The sequence below is a fragment of the Morone saxatilis genome, unplaced genomic scaffold (genome assembly GCF_004916995.1).
Source record: "Morone saxatilis isolate NCDOM2014 unplaced genomic scaffold, NCSU_SB_2.0 Contig12, whole genome shotgun sequence".
NCBI lineage: Eukaryota > Metazoa > Chordata > Actinopteri > Moronidae > Morone > Morone saxatilis.
The window spans coordinates 3562795-3581932 of record NW_023339674.1 but is presented as its reverse complement, the minus strand read 5'-3'; the positions used below and the strand labels follow the sequence as shown (position 1 = coordinate 3581932).

Here is a 19138-nt window from a genome sequence, read left to right as displayed (position 1 = left end):
TATAATAGTATTTAATGTTACATTTTAAATCTGTCTCTGCTCTTTCTATCCACCTCCAGCTGTTGTGCGCTCTTTCAGTGCTGTCTGTTGTGTTGTCTGAGAGTAATGATTTTTGAAACCTGCACACATGTGCACACACCCACACAAACGGTCATATGGCTGAGTTAACTTGACAGATTGTCATCAGGATACTGTAATGGGACTCAAACCCCCGTACACACCAACACACACAAACACACACAGCAAAGGAGTGTGTCACTGCAGGGCGAGATGATTGACGGGGCTCTAGATGGTGATGGAGACTAACATGAGCCCTGGACAACACTCCGAACAGCATGTAATCTGATAAAACACTAGATTTTATTTATATGAGCACAAACTGTGTGTCTCTGTATGTATGTTAGAGTATTTCGTCCTCAATTTGCATGTGAGTACAACTCTTAATAGATCTGTTGCAGTGTCGCAGTGAAGCGAGTGTTGAAGTATGATTAGTATAATTTTGAAAACAGCAGCACAGCAATTATTTGCTGAGTTACAGGGATGAATTCACAATTAGAATTGTAACTTTCAGAATCATCAATCAACAATTAGACTCAACATAACAGTTTAGAAGCAGTTGTATCAGGTAATACTTTTATGTGAGAATATTTCAGGAAAACACAAAGAGAGGCTGCATCAAGTCTGCACAACTTCTCCCTTTTTACCTAAATAAAGTAAAGGAGTAGGTCTGCAAATCTTTTTTTATTTATTTTTACAAATAATCACTAAATCCTCAAGTCTAATTTTGTAATTCTTAAAGTTACTTATTTTTCTCTTGTAATGTAAAAAAATGTAAGTAAAAGTAAAGGATGGATATTAAAATGTATTATTAAAGTCAACCTAATATAAGTAGCTATACTGATCGATACTGCAGTGTGCAATGACGACATGGAGTCTGATTTCTTGCCTGGTTACTGGTATTATTTTATCATGTTCTACAATGATGTGTGCACAATCTGTGATGTTCTCCCCAATTTGAGCAAAAACAAGAGTGAAGCTGTCAGTGAATCTGGGGCTTGAGCCTCGGCTCTTCTGTCTGACATAATGAAGCGTCTTTGATCAAGACACTAAACCCCAATTTGCTCTCAGTGAATAGACCAGTGAGTGTTTGCAAGGCACGGTAATGTGACAAATACGGCACTCTAATATTTCACATGGTCACAACTAAAGAAGAAAGTGACGTATTTCATAAAGTGTGAATCGTTACATCAGTGTTTAAAAGAATTAACATTATTTGTTTTGTGTAAGGTGACATATTTACTTGTTTTATTCCAAAAAACAATAAACTAAAGGTATTCAATTAATATACTTATAGGTCAGAAAGTCCTCACATTTGAGAAGCTGCAGCAAAAAAACAGTTGTCTCTCCTTGATAAAAATGTAAATGATCAATTCACCAACAACATTGCTGAAAATTAATTTTCTGTCTATACACAATTGATCCATGGATGAATCATTCCAACACAAACAGATAGTTTATGTAGTTTACTGATCATGTCACAGGATTTCTGTGTAATGAAACCTCTTCAAACAGTATTCAACAATATCTTGTTGCCAGTGGAGCTGTTGAAGTTTGAAATATTGTATGGTTTCTGTTTGTGTCTGTCTTTTATGCTGGATGTGGGTGTTTGTATGTGTCCTTATCTGTGTGTTTGTTTTTTCTTTAGGTGTTCCGGGGGCGTTGAGGTGATGCAGGTCCCCCGGTCATCCCAGTGGAGGAGCCAGCTAATGACGAGCGGCTTTGGCTGCTGAACGCCCCCCACCATCACCACCCTCATCCCTCCCTCGCTCCCTCCATCTCTGATGGCTCTATGGGGCGTCATCAGCCTCAGCCTTCACTGCTGGGTGTGTTTACGGTCTGCAGTAATAGCAGCAGCAGCAACAGCCAGCCTCCCCAATGACAAGCCCGGAGGCCCCCTGGACTGGCTCCTGTCTGATAAAGGGCCCTTCCACCACTCCCCAGAGTACATCGACTTTGTGGAGAAGAACCGACAAGGCTTCTCCACCAGATACAAGATATACAGGTGAGTCATGACTGCAGGATGAAGAGGCACTGTACACTCTATATACTACCGCTATATCACTGCTACTATAATATGCATGTCAAATCTCCCAGCAGCCACATCAAACAGTCTTCATGGTTGTCCTTTTAAAGATCGGCTCTGTGTAAATAAATAAATAATGTGGGTACACATTTAGATTAGTATAACTCACAAAGTCACAGTATTCGGTCCTTAGCCACAGCCTGTACTCAATAGCACCTAATTATCATTATCATATGAAGATGGTTTAGTCTATGTAGATTAGAGGTTTGATCATTACGAAACATAATTTTAGATGATATGGTAGATCTGCAATAAAACATATTTTGCACACTACTTTATTATTATTTTTTATTTTTGGTGGGAAGATTCATTATACAGTACTGATTTACATCTGTGGTCAAGGCTAACACTACCAAAAATCATGTTTTACAGTTTTGAAAATGTAAAAAAAAAAAAAGTGAGTTTGATACCAATCTTGTGTCTTTGAGGTAAATACAAAGCTACATCCATCGGACGGTTAGCTTAGCATAAAGACTGAAAATGGGAAAAGTGTCAGCTTTAGACAGAGCCACCTGTCCAGCTCTCAAATGAACATGCTATTTCTCATTTGTTTAATCAGTTATCAGAAATAGTCCTCCACACCCCTGTGAAACCACAATTGAGGTTGAGATGGAATATTTCCTAGAAGGCTGAACTTTTCATTTAAATGCAGTTAGCACAGCCATGACATATTTAATTGTTCACAACCACAGCGGCTCAGAGGCTGAGGACCTCCATTATAGCTATTAGACACAGTCACTGCAATAATTAATCAACTATAATTCCATGAACATTACTTTCATCATGTGCATGTTGGTTTGGGGGAAATATTCTGTGTAAAGGATTTTACAGTATACATCTAATGATTCAGCATTATTCTTTGATCTTGGAAAAGATAACTCCTATTCTTCCCTGTACAAACCCATTAACAGTCAGCTGTTAAACAAATTTTGGGGGCTTTACTAACTGTAAATATCAAAATGTGCAAGTCCTTACCTGACCCTTATTAAAGCACTCTAGTGAACATTATATTGCTTGCAATGGATGCACTGCAGTCAAATCATGTCGAGTTGAATTGAATGAGAAAAATGAGAAAAGGAAGGGAGTGCACTTTCATCTGCCATGGTTGAATGAACTTACAAATGCACATATGCACACACATGCTGGTTAAGGAAAAGGTTGAAGTTGAGAACAAGGTCATTCCAAGGGCATTACAACATGTATGTGATAATGTAATGTGAGTACAAGTGTGACAGTAGTGTTCACAGCTGCAGCCGCAGAGGGCTTTTATGATCAGTACATTTGCTTTTTCCTGCTAAGGTTTTTTTATTGTGACATCAAAATGATGTAAGGGAGAAGATGCAACACAACTGCACATCTTAAATTAGTGCTCACAGTGTACAATATGCTTCATGAAAGGCCTATTCATGGCTATTTAGTAGGCAGACTGTATCATTTCCCCAGTGTTGTCCTGCAGAAAAAGGCTTTAATGTAATCATATGAACAGCCAATGTTCACAAGATACCTGGCACATGCCTAGACAGAATCAGGATGTATTTCATGCAGGCATGTTGCTATCAGCTGGCTTCCAATCCCTCAGGGAGTTACCTGATCAGATGGTCAACTGAAATATGTTGATTAGCGCCGGGGAAAAAAATGAAGATTTGTCATGACAGCAACACAGTCTGAGGTATCGGCATGCAACCGAATTAGTTGAGATTGTGTCATGAATCATATCCATCGTCATTTAGGAGGATGTTGTCCAGGCTTCTGGAAATAGATAGACAGGGTTCCTGACATCTATGGATTGGTGCGAGGATGCTTTATGGCTTCGTTGAACGGTTGCTGCATTAGAGCTTTTTAATATTTCCTTCTCTGGCAAAAGGCAGCGATCCGTTGGAGCCGAGCTGCATGGGCGGCAAGATTAATAGTCTTATCATGTGGCCAAGTGATTAGTGAGCTCTTAGTACTTATTACTCTGCATTATCACAGAATCCCCTGAGAGGCTTCTGTCAGCTGCAAGGTTGTGTTTGAGGCTCTCTAGATTACCACAATGTGGCATTGATTAATAGTGATGATATTAAAAGGAAAAACTAACCTAAAAAGTAAATAGCCTGTAAATCTTCCTAAATTGAAATTCACTTGGATTCAGTCCCATTTGATTTCAGAAAGGAATCAGACAAAGACAGGAAGGATACAGCTGTGGGTAAGCTTCTGTTTTGGCAAATAATAGCTCTCTTTCAGTCCCTGTGTTGGTGGGGTGAAATGTGGCGATGATTTTGGGAGCACACACCTGGAGCGGGCTCATAAAAAATTCAGTAGGGTTGTTTTATTAAGGAAAGTGGGCCCACTGCAATATTCTCTCAAGGGAACCAAATTTCGTAGCTGTGCTCCTGCTGTGTAATATAGCTCCTTAAGTTTCTAAATCAAGCTTTAACCCTTGTGTACCAACAAGAGGAAGAGGAAGTTATTTTCCAACCTTTCCATCTTGTAAAAGGCAAAGGAATATCTATTGCCACTTCTCACCACAGGTTAAACTACATATGAGCTGCAAGAAGCTCAACTAAAGGCTGATGTTACCTAGTTTCATTTAAAGAATAGTGATCAGAAGAGGTTTAATTAATTAAAATAAGTCTTTGATAGCGTACCTGAAATTCAGCAGATATTAGACTTTTTACATTTAGTTTAATAAAACATGCCGAGAATCTCAGTGCACCACTGTTGAAGCAGCTGTACAAGACAAACTTTGCCTGAATAAAATAAAACGTTTTAATTAGTGATTTGATGCTGCAGACACATCAAATATTGACGTGTCCTTTAAAAAGAATTGAGGTTCAATACCTAGCTGTAAAGAAAAAAATCAGTTCAGCTCCTCAGATTTATCTTTTGACCTGTGGTTATTTTTACTCTGTGGATCTATGGTCAACCTGCAGTGTCTTATGTATCATAATTAATTTTGATTAATCTAAACTTAATTCTAAATAAATATTCCAGGGTAATCTAACATGAATCTACCTCTCCATATCAAACCTCTTAAAGTTAAACATATGGCATTTAGTAACCTGAGTCATCATCAGTTTATGGAAATCAGCGTTCACTCGGTAATTATCAGATGATTAGGTTTATTCCTGGAATTATAGGTAAAACTGGCAAATGTATAATTAGCAAACATGCCTTATAGCAGATTATCTAGAGCCTTTGCTTATGCAACATTGACTTTTTTTTCAGAAAAGATGCTGCATTATTGTGATGAAAACATTCAACTATTCAAATTGTTATTTGTGTTCCATCACTATATTGGAATGGATTCAAAGGATTTTTCAGTTGTTTGATGATCACAAAAGCTAATTTGCATGCAGCGAGGATTACGAGATTAAAACTGCTGCTAAACTTTCTAGATATGAAGGAAGAGAACAACTGTTTCTTCAGTAAATATTGTTATAAAGAAGGGCTAGAATTAGGTAGTTTGAGGGAGAGGGGCAAAAAAAATTAAAATAAAAATGGCACCAGCATGTAGAAAGTTGTGTTGCATTTATGGTGAAACTGTTTAGTCAGTGTTAGTGATTAGCATCCTAGAGGGCATTTGTTTGTGTGTTGTCTGCTGGAAGGGCACCCAAGAGGGCACAGGTGTCCACCAGTGTTATAAAGGATAAAGGTGATCGGAATTTACAAAGTGCTGTGCATATGGAAGAAACATAGATAATATACACAAGTGGAAACCACTGCAACTCACACGAATCCAAGCCAATAGCTGCTGTTCTTTAGTCAACCTTTTAACTTTTAATAGCCATATTGTATTAGATATTAAAAAGATGTGGGTGGAATATAACATAAATCCAAGTCACTGAGATTAAGGGGTATGGACACTTATGTATCCATATTTAATTCATTCCTCTTAAAAACTTCATAGCAAAGTTGCTGAAGCTGCTGACATAGATGTCAAAATCATCAACAAAAAGTAATTGCGTTTTCAGTGTGTCAGTCAGCATCATTGTACATCAACACATAATGAATTAAAACAATGGGACTCTAATAATTATCTTCAATTAGTTTATTCTGCAGACCGGAGCAGATATGACACTCCCACCCTTTGAGTTTAACTTGATGAAATGAAAGCAGCTTACTGTTTGATAGAAGAGCCACTTCAGGCACAGTGAACAACAGCAGATTTCTTAAACCACAGGGGAGTCTGCAGGTGCTCTGAAGAGGGTTGAGGTGAGTGTTTTAGAGCAGACTCCCTCAGCGCTGTTTCTCAGCATCCCACTGCTGCATTCGTACTGATGTTCTTTGTCTCGTCTCCTTTCCTAACAATTCCCTCAGAGGTTTTGGCATCTCCAACTTGCTCCTTGCGGTAAATAGGTTGGGGAAATGACAGTAATAAATACTAGTTACCCATAAGACACTTTTCCTCAATTGCTGTTTAAAACATCAGAAAAAAAGTATTGGTCTTTAGTGGAAGTCATAAGGGACACAAGATTAGACAGTCTATCTCATATCAGCCTGATTAATTGCTCAGTTTTTACTTCAGTTCTCATTTGTATTCAATTTGTTAATGCTGCGGGCAACTGATGTAGGCAATTTCTCTCTAGTTGAGCTGTCTCGCTAAAGTTTGATTTGATAAAGATCATAAAAGTGTAAAAAGAGGTGATTTTCAAGTAAATGGAGGGAATTATCATCATGGTTTCCTTTTTAATCATCAGGTTTTTTGCCACACTAGTGGCATGGATGTATGCCAGTCCGTGCATTTTGTCTTATTCTCATTGTGGATAAATCATACTGACTTTGGTGATCCCCTGACTTTTCTTCTAGTGCCACCCTGAGTTTGTGATTTCTCAATTGAAATGCTTCCACAAATATTTGATGGATTGACATGAAATTTGATTCTGACAATAATGCCCCCCTCAGGATGGCGAATATAATCACTAAAGTTTCCATACAGCATGTGTCAAAATGTTAATTTGTTCAATATGTTGGTTCTTGACTGCAAAACTAGCCATTGATGTACTTTGTGTGGAGTATTACTGTACTTAGCAAATGTTAGCATGCTTACACACTAAGATGATAAACAATATACCTGATAAACCTCAGGATGTTAGCATGCTGATGTTAGCATTTAGTACAGCGTCACAGAGCTGCTGTAGATTAGTCTTGACTTAATGCCATGCCAAAATCAAAAAAGAACCCTTTAGGTTTATGTTTTCAGTGGGCTGTTGTTTATCGTTAGTTAATTATTTTAATCTCTAAGAAATTGTTGCATGAATTGTGGTGTGACAGCAGCTTTAGATTCACAAAACGTATCCAGCTTTTTCTGGCTTTAAAAGAGCCACTTTATCTTATAAACCACAGTTACATAAGTACGAAGACAAAAAAAGCAGCAGCTGCTAACATGTGATTGCCTCAGCAGTTTCTGGGCTGAATACTACACACTGTGTTTCTCATAATGTGAGGAACTTACATCAGTAAGTGTCAGTGGCCAGTGCTCATATCCAGACAACTGGAGCCCTATTCGCACAGGACTAATATTATCAGGGAACCAGGGTATTTAGAAATGACCCCACCGCCATGTCTGTGTTTTGTGTGGCGCATTCACACCGGATAAGCAAAGTCTATATTTAATTTGAATTTACCACGCCATGTTGAACCACCCTGTTTCTAGTAGTCCAGAACGGACAAACCAAACACTCATTTTTCATGAGGTTCACAGCAACCGTAGTTTCTCCTACACTCTTGAAACGGGAGGGTGAGGTGAGGGGTGCAACAACACCACTAGATGCCACTCCGTCCTACACACTAGATCTTAATGCTTGTGTTAGTTGTAAACTATCATTTTCGGCAGTCCAAATTTGGTTGAGAGACACATCACTTGGAAAGAAAAAGAGGGTGGATTGAAAGTGACAATATTTTCTGGTATGGTATTCCTCATGTGTAGTCCAGATCTCTGCTAAATCCTAATAAATGCTCAAATACAGGAGAAGAGAGATTACCAGAATTGGTGCTCAGAGTTAAATTGTTTGAACTACGTCAGCAATGGCTTCACACCAAGTTATCCTCCTACTCAATCTCCTGGCTCTTACTAATTGAAATTGAAAGAAATTTTAACAAGTCCTCTGAAGGAAATGAAAGAGGGTTTGTGTTTTTGTGGATCTGCGAGTGTGTGTGTTTTGGCGATTCACTGGAGAGCGTACCCATTGCTTCCAATGCACACACAATGTGGGCCTTCCGCCTTAGCCACCTGTCCTCAGGAAACATTGCCAAGGGAAAGCTGCCATCTCCACCAGGGTGAAGGCAGGAGTGTTGACATGCATTTGGCTGTGTTTGAAACATATTGCATTTGGATAATGCATGTGATTATTTTTTATGGGATAAGATGTCATTATAAATATTATTTGACTGTGGAAAAGGCACTATGCTCATTAAATATTATTAAACTGCTTAAACATTAGGCCACATGCCAGTGAATAGATGTGGATACAAGAAATATCAGAAGCACAGTAGCATTTAGAAGAAGTGTTTATGTCCTTTACTTAAGCAAATTTACCAATGTAAAAACAATCCAATCCAAATAATGATAAAGTCTGTGTTTAAAATAAAAGAAGTATTGTAGGATAAAATCTTCCAAAATATTGAGAGTTGCTAGTTCTCTAAATAAATTACAGACCCAGTGTGATGGATCAAGTCTCTTTACTTCATGCAGCATGGAGAGAAGACTTTAGCATGGTTGTTCTCTACCAGACTTTTAGAATGTCTTACCTTATATACTATCAAGCAAACAGAAGACTAATTGGTGACCTCCTGACAACTAAATTGTTAATCATATGTCAGTGCCTCAGGCCTTCCCCAGTACAACGATCCTTAAGTCTTACAGTGAAATTCTGAGTTGACTATCAGCAGATTCTCACTTGACTTCCTCAAAACACAGAAATCACATGGGCATTTCCAAATCAATACATTGATTACTCAGTCTACAATGTTCATTTCCCACATTATCAAAAGTAAAAGTACACTAACATAAACTTTTTCTGCAGAAAAATGGCCACTGTAACTTACATATTATCATGATTATCGTGATTATTGTGATTATTATAAATAACATTATTAGATTACTGATGCATCAATGCATAAGTAGCAGTTCATGGTTGAAGCTGTTCAAGGTGTAGCTCATTTACATGCAGTTAGAGTCCAGTGTTTCCCAAAGTTGTGAGATGATTCCTTGGGTGGCAAAGACTTACATTTCTGCTTCTATATTTATATGTTGGAGTTTTCTACAATGTTTTCTTTTTCTGTGAACTATTGGATAGGGCCTCAACAGTTACTTTAATGTAACCATCTGAGAAGGGGAAATCATTCTTTGGTTAGTTCAACAGTAACTTACACACGTGACATATGTCCAATGATAACTAGACTAGTGCTTTTATGTGAAGGGTCACAAGACAAAAATTTGACAGGCCCTGGTCTAATCTTTAACAATGCACTGTATTTTATAAGCGTATATGTCATCAGTAACTAGCTGTCACATTATACAGTAAGGTGAAAAGTCAAATATTTTCCTCTGATGTGTAGTAGAAGTATAAAGTAACACACAATAGAAATGTTCAAGTAAAGTACAAGTACCACAAAACTGTACTCGGAAATCTACCTTGTAACTGTCCACCACTGCAGATGCAGGTACGTTGAACCAGCCAAGAATAAAGGGGCCTCTTTGAATTTGGAGAAAATTCAGCAACTCAAACAACTTGGCTATGATAGCGTCCACAGAGTTAAACTGATGAAACTGATGTACCTTGGCGAAAAGGAGCAATGAAATTGATAATAATAATGACTTAGCTGGTTGTAGGGAGGATTGCAGCCCCTAAAATCAACTCCGTAGTGAAACCCATTTCATTTCCTCCTCTCCCTGCAGGACGAACCATTTGGCCTATCGGGGGTTTAAGATAAGACAGGGCTAGCTTATCACAGTCAACGATAACTGAAGAAACGAACGACAGCGGGGATTTGCGAATACTCTTTCTATACCTGTCCCCCCCCAACCAAACACCCCCCCACCCTACCTCACCCCGCCCTCTCTCTCCCTCCCTGTGTATTCCTCTTTTTCCACAGAACGTGCTGCGGCTTTTTGAACTAGTGCTTTCACGCTGCAAAGTGGAACTCAAGAGACACAGTGTCCCATTTGAAGAGGTCATTTATTTGTATGGCATGAAATGAGGTGAAGATTAATAGCTACACTAGATATATCTGAGCAAGAGATTAGTCAAAGGCTTTGTCTGAATACTACAGTGTCAGCAAAAAGGTCAGCGGGTACCACATATCCATTTAACATCATTATGTTTACTTCACACACTCTGCCTACAGTTTCTGCTTAATATTGTGTGAATCAGTGTCTTGTTTTGTGATTATATAACTGAAATTGAAATCGATGTGCGTTGCAAATCTTTGCCAGCAGCTTGCTCTAACGTTTGTGTACAGGAGTTTGAATTCTCGTGGATTTACACTTTGTATCATTCAAACATCTGGGTGTTTGAGCTTTCCTCATTACTCCTGGTTTAATGTGATATATACCCTTTCAAAAGGCCACACTCCCTCCATCCATCATCAGCAGCCAAGGTTGTTCAACCCTTTCTGATTACAGCAGTCAAGCTTTTATTTTGGTGAGAGAAAAGTGCAACATTTGACTGATCGGACAATGCCGTTCAAATAAATTCACTGTGTGTTTATTTTCTGCCTCTTAGTGAAATCTGACAAAAGTAATCCCTCAGTCAAGACAATTAATCATGTTTATTTCTACATTGCTCCTTCATGGTTTTGATGTTCAAAGCGTTATTTCCATTCCTTTTCTAAAAAAAGGAATGGAAAAACATCAGGATGTAGGCCCTCTACTCTTTGAGGAACTTTTCTCCCGTTCCTTACTTCTCACATAAGCGTGATTATGTGAGTAAATTGGGGGCAGTGCCAGGCGGATTGCAAAAATTGGCACCGCACTCCTGTAGCCTCCCCGAGAAATTTCAAAGTAATCACAACCGATCTGTTATAATTACAGCTGTGATATCTGTCTGTGACTTCATAACTGTCTCTTTATACATTCATTGCCATGCAGATCTGTGACGGAGGGAAAGTGCTCGCAAAAATAATACAATCTCACCACTGGCATGATATCAGAGCTGTACTTTTTTTAAACATCAAAGATAGTTGTGGTCTTCAAACAGTGTCTTGATTTTGCAAGTACATATTTAATTAGCCCCAGTTACAGACGATGAAATAGGTTATTTCTCTGTAGGTGGGTTTTCTTATGTGTTTCTCTAATTTTCCTTCCACATTATTTTTTTTTTAAATTAATACCGACCCACACATAAATAAACTGCCATTATTTGAGTTATTCTTACTTTCTCTGACTGTTGAAGTCTACAAACTATGTAAGATATTGTATATACTGGTTATTTAGCCATTGTAATGGCTTAAAACAGGTTGATTTCAACAAGCACACATTCTTTTCTGAAATCCAGAAAGTATAAAAGATAAAATACAAGACACAGATGGAATACTGTATGTGAGCAAAAATGGAATCTCTTTTAATGGCATCTCTTCTCCTTTCCTTGGACGTCGCCTTTTTCTTCTGTGGCCACACTGACTTCTGAAAAAAAATGTGAATCAAAATGCAGAAGAATTTTCATATTATACAAACCTGTCAGCTACATTTTGATTCATTGTGTGTGGGCCTACACTATGTGCTTTTCATTTAATGTCTCTAACAGTAGGTGTACTAAGGTACCAAAAATAACCCTGAATTCAGATGCTTACAAATTGGATCTACAAGAAATGTATTTTGCTTTCTGTTACTATTACTTTTCCTAAAACGCCTGAATTTGCTTAAAAAATATTTTTAACAATAAATAGTTGTTCAATAAGCAGCAACTAAAGTTTAATTATAACTTAACACATTACACATATTATTATCATTGTAAAGAGGGGACTTCAGCAATTACTGCGTAGTTTTCATTGTCACAAATTAGATTCAAAGTAACCTTGGAAACAGTGGTCGACAAAACAATCTCGATACAAGGTCCATTTAATTGCTATTGTGGAGCTTCAGATTGTATCACTCAGATCACGCAAATGAGTTTTCCCAGTTGTCACTGAATTGTAGATGTTCTTTCTAATTTACATTTTTTCTGATCACATTTAGGAATTCTCATCCATGTTGGCTTAAACGTTTAAAATCAAAGAGTACTGTTGACAGAATATTCTCACCACACATCAAATTCTGATATTGTTAAAATCTAATTAGGGGTGCCCGGTTAGCTCAGTTGGTAGAGCTGGCGCCCAGGGTTCGAATCCGACCTGCGGCCCTTTGCTGCGTGTCATCCCCTCTCTTTGCCCACTTTCCTGTCTATCTTCAGCTGTCACTATCAAGTAAAAGGCAAAAAAATACTTTAAAAAAATAAAAAATAACATTAATTGGTAGGTGTAAATACATGGCATCACCTTCCATATCACAGCATCATATTTTAGGGCCTTTAAGCCAAAGAAGAGGTGCCGATTTGGAATTCCTGAACTGAATCCTCACTTCTAAGAAGATATTTTCTGTAAAGCAAGCTGTTTTGACCTTGCATTTTTGATCTTCTGCTGCCTTAGTCATATGGAGTTTGGCCGTTGGTTCTCTTATCCAATTTGTTATGACAGCAGGTTAGCAGTGGTCAGAGTACAACCTATAGCCTGCCCTGCTCGGGGCAGGTGGAAGCACTTTCATCGAAATTAGTTGAATTTTTCTTTGGGAGATATTGAGCATTGCAGGTAGCTTACTGGATATACTGTATGTGCAGGCAGCTACGGTCAAGTGTGTGTGTGTGTGTGTGTGTGTGTGTGTGTGTGTGTGTGTGTGTTTAACTATTTATTTCTAACAGGTATTCCAATATGTGTCTATGGGTTATAAGCTTTCAAACACAAACACACAATCAAAGGTTAGTGCATTTACAAGGATGACTATGTCACTTCAGATGTTTTGTTTAGCAGTTACCATAGTTTCCAATTCCAATTCCAATCAGCCTGTACCATTTTCTTCGGTGATATAGCATTTTTGGCCATTATAGCTCTAGCAATGGGAATGACTGTATCTCAACAACTATTGGATGCATTGACATGAAGTTCCACCCCCTCAGGATGAATTGAATGAATGATAATCTTCATCGAGTGTCACCCTTAGGTCAGAATTTAAATTAACAAATATCTGCTGCATGACTTTCCTATCAAAGTCAGCTATACATAAGTGCTATTAACAAATGTTAGTGTAATAGCTAATAACTAAACTAAACTAAGATGGTAACTGTAAAACAATCAAGGCATGGTTTATTATTGTCATTGTGACCTGACCATGTTAGCTTTGAACAGAGCTGCTAGCAGAGTGTGTAGTATCTTAACTCTTAACATTTTATCTCAGAGATCACAGCTCAGTCTCCCAGAATAAAGTTGCTGATTTCGTTTCATATTAATAGTTAGTTTAATCTTTGCTTTTGCTCTGTCTGTGATTAAATTAAACCTCATGAGGCTTCTGAAAAGTTTTACAGTCATTAGTGTGTCAGATCTGATGAAATTAGTTACTTTCTGCTATCAAACTTACTCATGCCTATACTGAGATGCTGCTGATGCACTTTGTATTCCAGTTTCAGCTGCCATAAATGTGACCAGAAAGACAGAAATAATGGTTGACTATTTGAATGTCTGTGATAACTCTTGTTCTGAATCAAACAAAATAGGAAGGGGTTTCAATGTTTCAGCAAACTAAAATGTACTATATTGAGATTCTAAAAGAGTAAGCTTACCACTCTCAGATGACTTATTTGACTTTGCAGAGCTATTCAGATAAAGGATGCCATGCACACCTCTCTTCTCAAAACACAATATTCTCAGCCTAAATTTTTACTGTTTAATGTTTTACTTTTTACTGTTTTGCCAAATGTCACACGTACTTCTAATTTGAATTCAAAGCATGTTCTCTGTGTTAAGCTGAGTACAAAACTGCAGGTCGTGGAGAGCACAAAAGTATCTGTGAAGGACACTTTGCATGGAAATCTTCCTTTAAACACCTTTAACTGTTGGGTAGAATAACTTTGTATGGAGTCAAAGCACTGCCAAATGTAATTTTAGTTCAAAGAGCTGTGCCATGGGTAAATGTTGTACAAAAATACTAGACATAATGCATGCAGAGTGCCAGGTTGGTCTCTGTTGACTGAACATCTGTATCCTTTGTTTCCTTGAGATTTGCTCCAGTTCAGCTTACCATGCTGCCTTTGACATATCTATTTTTTTGTCCTTCTCATAGAGCATGTGTTAGGTTTTACATGAAAGTAGAAAGTCACAAAAGCTTAAAAGCTGTGGGAGGGAGATAGGAAAGAAGAAAGTCTTGCCTTATAACAGTGTAAGTTTTATTAAAATTCTGCCTCCTTCATGCTGCCTGGAGCATCATTGTGTATTGTGCATTGTGTTATCATCTTAAAGCTGTCAGATGCCACCAAATATGAACATGGGCAGATATAGTCTAATCATGGTTGAGGTCAGACATAGTTTTCAGAGGGTCTTTTGTTCACACTGCTTTCACCATTTTTATGACATTTCTGCTGCCACTTTGTTTCTCTCTGAATTCTCTGTTTGAACAATGGGGCTATTTCTCGTACCTCCTTGTACTTTATTCATTTCGATGTATATCTCTGCCATGATGGGGCTATTAAGGAAAACATCTGTCAGCTGTGTAGTAGGAGCATGTATCCGTCCCAGGTGACAATCATTGGTTTCAAATAAGACCATGTTTTTGTCTGGATGTTTTTTTTCTTCTTTTCACTAGGTTACTAAATTTTTCTCATTCTCTCTTTCTCCGTCAATTCACTCTCATTTTAGATCAGGCTGTCGGCATGGTCGGGGGATTCCTTACATTGCAAAAGCACAGAAGGAGATAATGAATTCAATTTGCTAGTCTCTCTCTCTCTCTCTCTCTCTCTCTTTCTCTTTCACTGTGTCTCTGTTCTAGTCATGTCTTCCACTTACGTATTCAGCTTTAGACAAATTATGTACCTATATAATGGTGCTATATTTCCATAGCCAAATTAATTGACATATATTTCCAGTTATCCTGTACCACATTTTTACTCCACTATTAATACAGTGTGTGTTTCTTCCAGGGAGTTTGGGAGATGGAAGGTGAACAACTTGGCAGTGGAAAGGAGAGATTTCTTGGAGTCTCCGTTACCTCTAACTCCTGAGTTCATCAGGAACATTAGACTCCTGGGCCGCAGGCCCACCACCCAGATGATCACTGACAATCTGATCAGGAAGTATGGGACACACTTCCTGTTGTCAGCTACACTGGGAGGTAAAGAAGAAAAAAGTTATTTTACAGTACATAGGTTGGTTACATTGTTTGCATATATTTATGTTGGCATACATGAACCCTTATGAACTAATTTTACCCTTGGAATAAATTTGCAAACTGACTCCACCAGCTAGTATTTGCTTGTTCACTAAGCTGTGCATGCCTTAGTTTCTCATTTCAATCCTTGCTCAAAAATTATGCAATTTCCATCCAAAATTAGGAATTACTACTATTCCAGATGATATAGACTATAGACTATAGACAAAATATACAGTTTGTGATAAAACTTCGAATTTGCTCACCTAGGCGTTGCATATGGAAAACATATGTACATGGCAGAATAATTCAGTTACAGTAAGTAACTGAATAATACATCTCAGCAAAATAATATGCCACTGGCAGCACATAATAACTCTTAGATGTATGAATACATGTAAAAGCTTGTGTACTGTGAACCCACCACTCCCAGTCACATTCACCCCTTTTTTGTCCTCCTGCAGTGATGAATGGACAGGCATTAATGGTCTTCTGAGTGAAGAAAAAACAAGAGAAAAAATAAACTGATTTAAGATGCTAGAGAGGCCCAGGCAAGTCTTGCAACGCAGATTTGCTTTTACAGAGCAACACTTGTCAATTACTTTAGACCTGACTCCTAGCTTAGAAAAGGTCGCTGTTGTGAGTGGCTGCATGTAATGCAACCCCACCAGCTGCCTGAGCTGATGCAGCCTTACTCTGGCTCTCAGCCAGCACTTAGTGGTATGAAGAGAGGAGAATGAGGAGTTTGCCTTGGAATGTTGCCAGAGATATGCCTCTGTGGTTCTGAATGGATTGCCTCTGTGTTCAGAAACATATGGACTTAATGAAATTAATAAATAGATTGTGATATTAAGAGGATGCCCTTCAGCAGCTGAGGAAGAAAGGCACTGGGCAGAAAAATGGCCCTAAAGCATTAACACTGCATTATGATGAGAAATATGATGTGCAGTGTCTTGGGCACTCTCAGGCAAAGAGAGTGTACTGCACTATGGCCCCTACACTTATGAAGTGCTGATTGCTATGATCAGTAGCTAATCCTAATTGTGGTAAAGTGTCTTTGTGCTTCAGAGGCACGTGCATGAGTCTCCTGATCTTAACCACCTGGAATTTAGTTCATGTGTTTCTCCTGGAGCAGAGCAGGTGGTGGGTTTTAAAGCTATGACATAGTGTTAAATTGTAGATTAACTGTAATGGTTTAAAACAACTTATGGGACATGCTCTGCCGTGAAAACAGGGCCAAATGCAGACTTCATTAGCAAAAAATCCCAGTAAAAAGATGCGACACTGTTTGGCACAGTTTTTGATTGACAAGTTATTTGTGGGAAGCGCAATGCATAAACACCTCACACCTCAGCATGAGTGCTTAGCACCAAAGATAGAGATTAACATCAAAAATCACTCAAAAACTTAGATTTTATGTCATAGAAGTGTACCTCAGCCTTCAAGAAGGTGAGATTATACTTGGGAGTCCTTAATAGTAAGAGATAATGTCCACAAGCTTTTCAAAAAGCAAAATAAAACAAATAAATAATATGTTTCTGTGCAGGAGAAGAGGCCTTAACGATATTTGTGGACAAAAGGAAACTGAGTAAGAAAGCAGAGGTGAGCGATTACTCGGGTAACTCCTCCACTGTGACTCTGGAAGCTCTGCACCAGCTGGCTGCCTCCTACTTCATCGACAGGGAGAGCACTCTGCGCAAGCTGCACCACATCCAGATCGCCTCCACTGCCATCAAGGTAACACCTTCAAATCTCTATTGTTGAGTTCTTGGGGCAGATTCTCAAACTAGTGCACTGATTGTAAAATAAGCTTCTTTATTCTTCCTGCTGCCCAAAATCAAGTCAGTATCATTATATATAACAATAAGCTGAGATTTCCAAATGGTGAAAAGCTAGAAGGCTGGTAGGTAGTCTTGGGGGATTACTGGTAGATGTCTTTGTCAATTTACAGTTGCATCTGTTCCTTCAGTATCTTCTCTCATATTTGTAAAGAACAAAATTATGTTGTTTTTTTATAGCAAAACTAAGTTTTCTGCAAATCTGGTTAATTAAAACATCCTTTATAACCACTGGATACATATAACTAACTCACTTTCAAAATAGCGGTCTGGTCACAATGCACAGAATTTAAATAAGAAAAGTAGCTAAATTAGACAAAATTTAAAATGTGAAAAATCTGTATAATTGATCAAATAGATGACCAATGTAAAAAAAAAACAAGCCTGGAATCACAAATATAAGACATGTCCTGTCTGTTTTTTGTATCTTTTGTTATGAAGCACGAGACTGGCTTTGATTGTAAACATGAGCTTGCACAAAATCACGGTACATGATTTCAGGGTTTTAGGATTTAAGATTTACCTCTTACTGCCATCTGGAGCTGCTTTAACATGGGAAGCTGCCCAGAGAAGCTTCTTATGAAACCCTTTTTTGTACGAAAGCAAAGCCTAATTACCATAACTGCAAATGATATGATATAATATTCTGTCCTAACTATATCCTATTTTCAGTGAAAAACATTCAAATGCATGATGCCATGACTGTACAGTAAATGCACCACATTTAGTCCAGCAGGAATTATTTGGACATGATGAGAATATTGAAAGATTCAAGAAACCATTATTATGTTGGTCTCTGACAACAAAACTGCAATGAATTCCCAGAAGATGAGCCATCAAGAGATAATAAAGATATTGAATGTAAAAGTTCTAAATATACTTTTATATCACAAGAAGGAAAGCAAAAAATTTAACATCATTAAGATAAACATAGTTAACAAAAAGGTGTACTATAATAATGCTATTTTGTCAGTTATGAAAAAAAGTGTATTATTATTATTATTATTATTATTATTATTATTATTATTTCAAAGTATACATTTGTCTGTTGCTTCATTTGTGTCATTTGCAGAGTATATAACTCTACACTCAAAACCACATGTATGACTTTAAGAGATAGAGTTTCCTTGTTATAATACAATGATCAGCGGTGGAAATAAAGTGGGAGATGATGCTTTTTATCAGCCTGCTTGTGATGAGATATGATCTTCAACCGCTGCAAGCACATCGAGTCTGGAGGAAGCTCTGTGATGTGAACATATGGTGAAGGGAAGATAAATGAATCTTGTGAAACACAGCTTGTGACAGGTTTCTGCCTCCGGTTGTCACCTTCAGGTAGCATGGGGTTAATAGGGCTACGGAGAGGAAGATGACCCTCTTTTCTGTTTTTTTCTTTCCTCTGAACACAGTGGTAGTCTGCTTGTGACGTGTGGCTTTCTCTGCTGTAGCAGAACATGAATCAGACTCCCTGTACTTATATCAAAGCTCTGTCCTCTCACTACATTGTGTTCAGGGAGGGTTGGGTATTTCTTTTGCTGCTAAGGTGGGCACATCAGAGGTGCAGAGGCATATGCTTTTGTGCGTTTCATTTCTTGGGAATTAGGGTTTTCTGTAGCTACATAGAGGAAGTGAAGAAGTGCGTGCTTTCATGCTCCAAAGGCAGTCATCTCGCGTAACTGACAGGTAGGAAGTGGAAACAGGAGGGACTCACCTCCATCACTGGTAGAAAGTGAGTCAAAGGAGCGACAGATTCCTCCACACTTGTGCATCATTTCCACAGGGTGTTGA

General features: G+C 38.1%; 1 protein-coding gene across 1 annotated transcript in view; it reads left to right on the top strand.

The window, feature by feature from the left end:
• Positions 1–1713: 1713 nt before the first annotated feature.
• Positions 1714–19138, top strand: part of LOC118322392 (BMP/retinoic acid-inducible neural-specific protein 3-like) — a 31391-nt gene continuing 13966 nt past the window's right edge. The window contains exons 1-3 of the mRNA XM_035654057.1: positions 1714–2062; positions 15286–15476; positions 17059–17249. Of these exons, the coding sequence (XP_035509950.1) occupies positions 1842–2062; positions 15286–15476; positions 17059–17249 (603 nt within the window). The 5' untranslated portion in view covers positions 1714–1841. The remainder of the gene's footprint in view (positions 2063–15285; positions 15477–17058; positions 17250–19138) is intronic.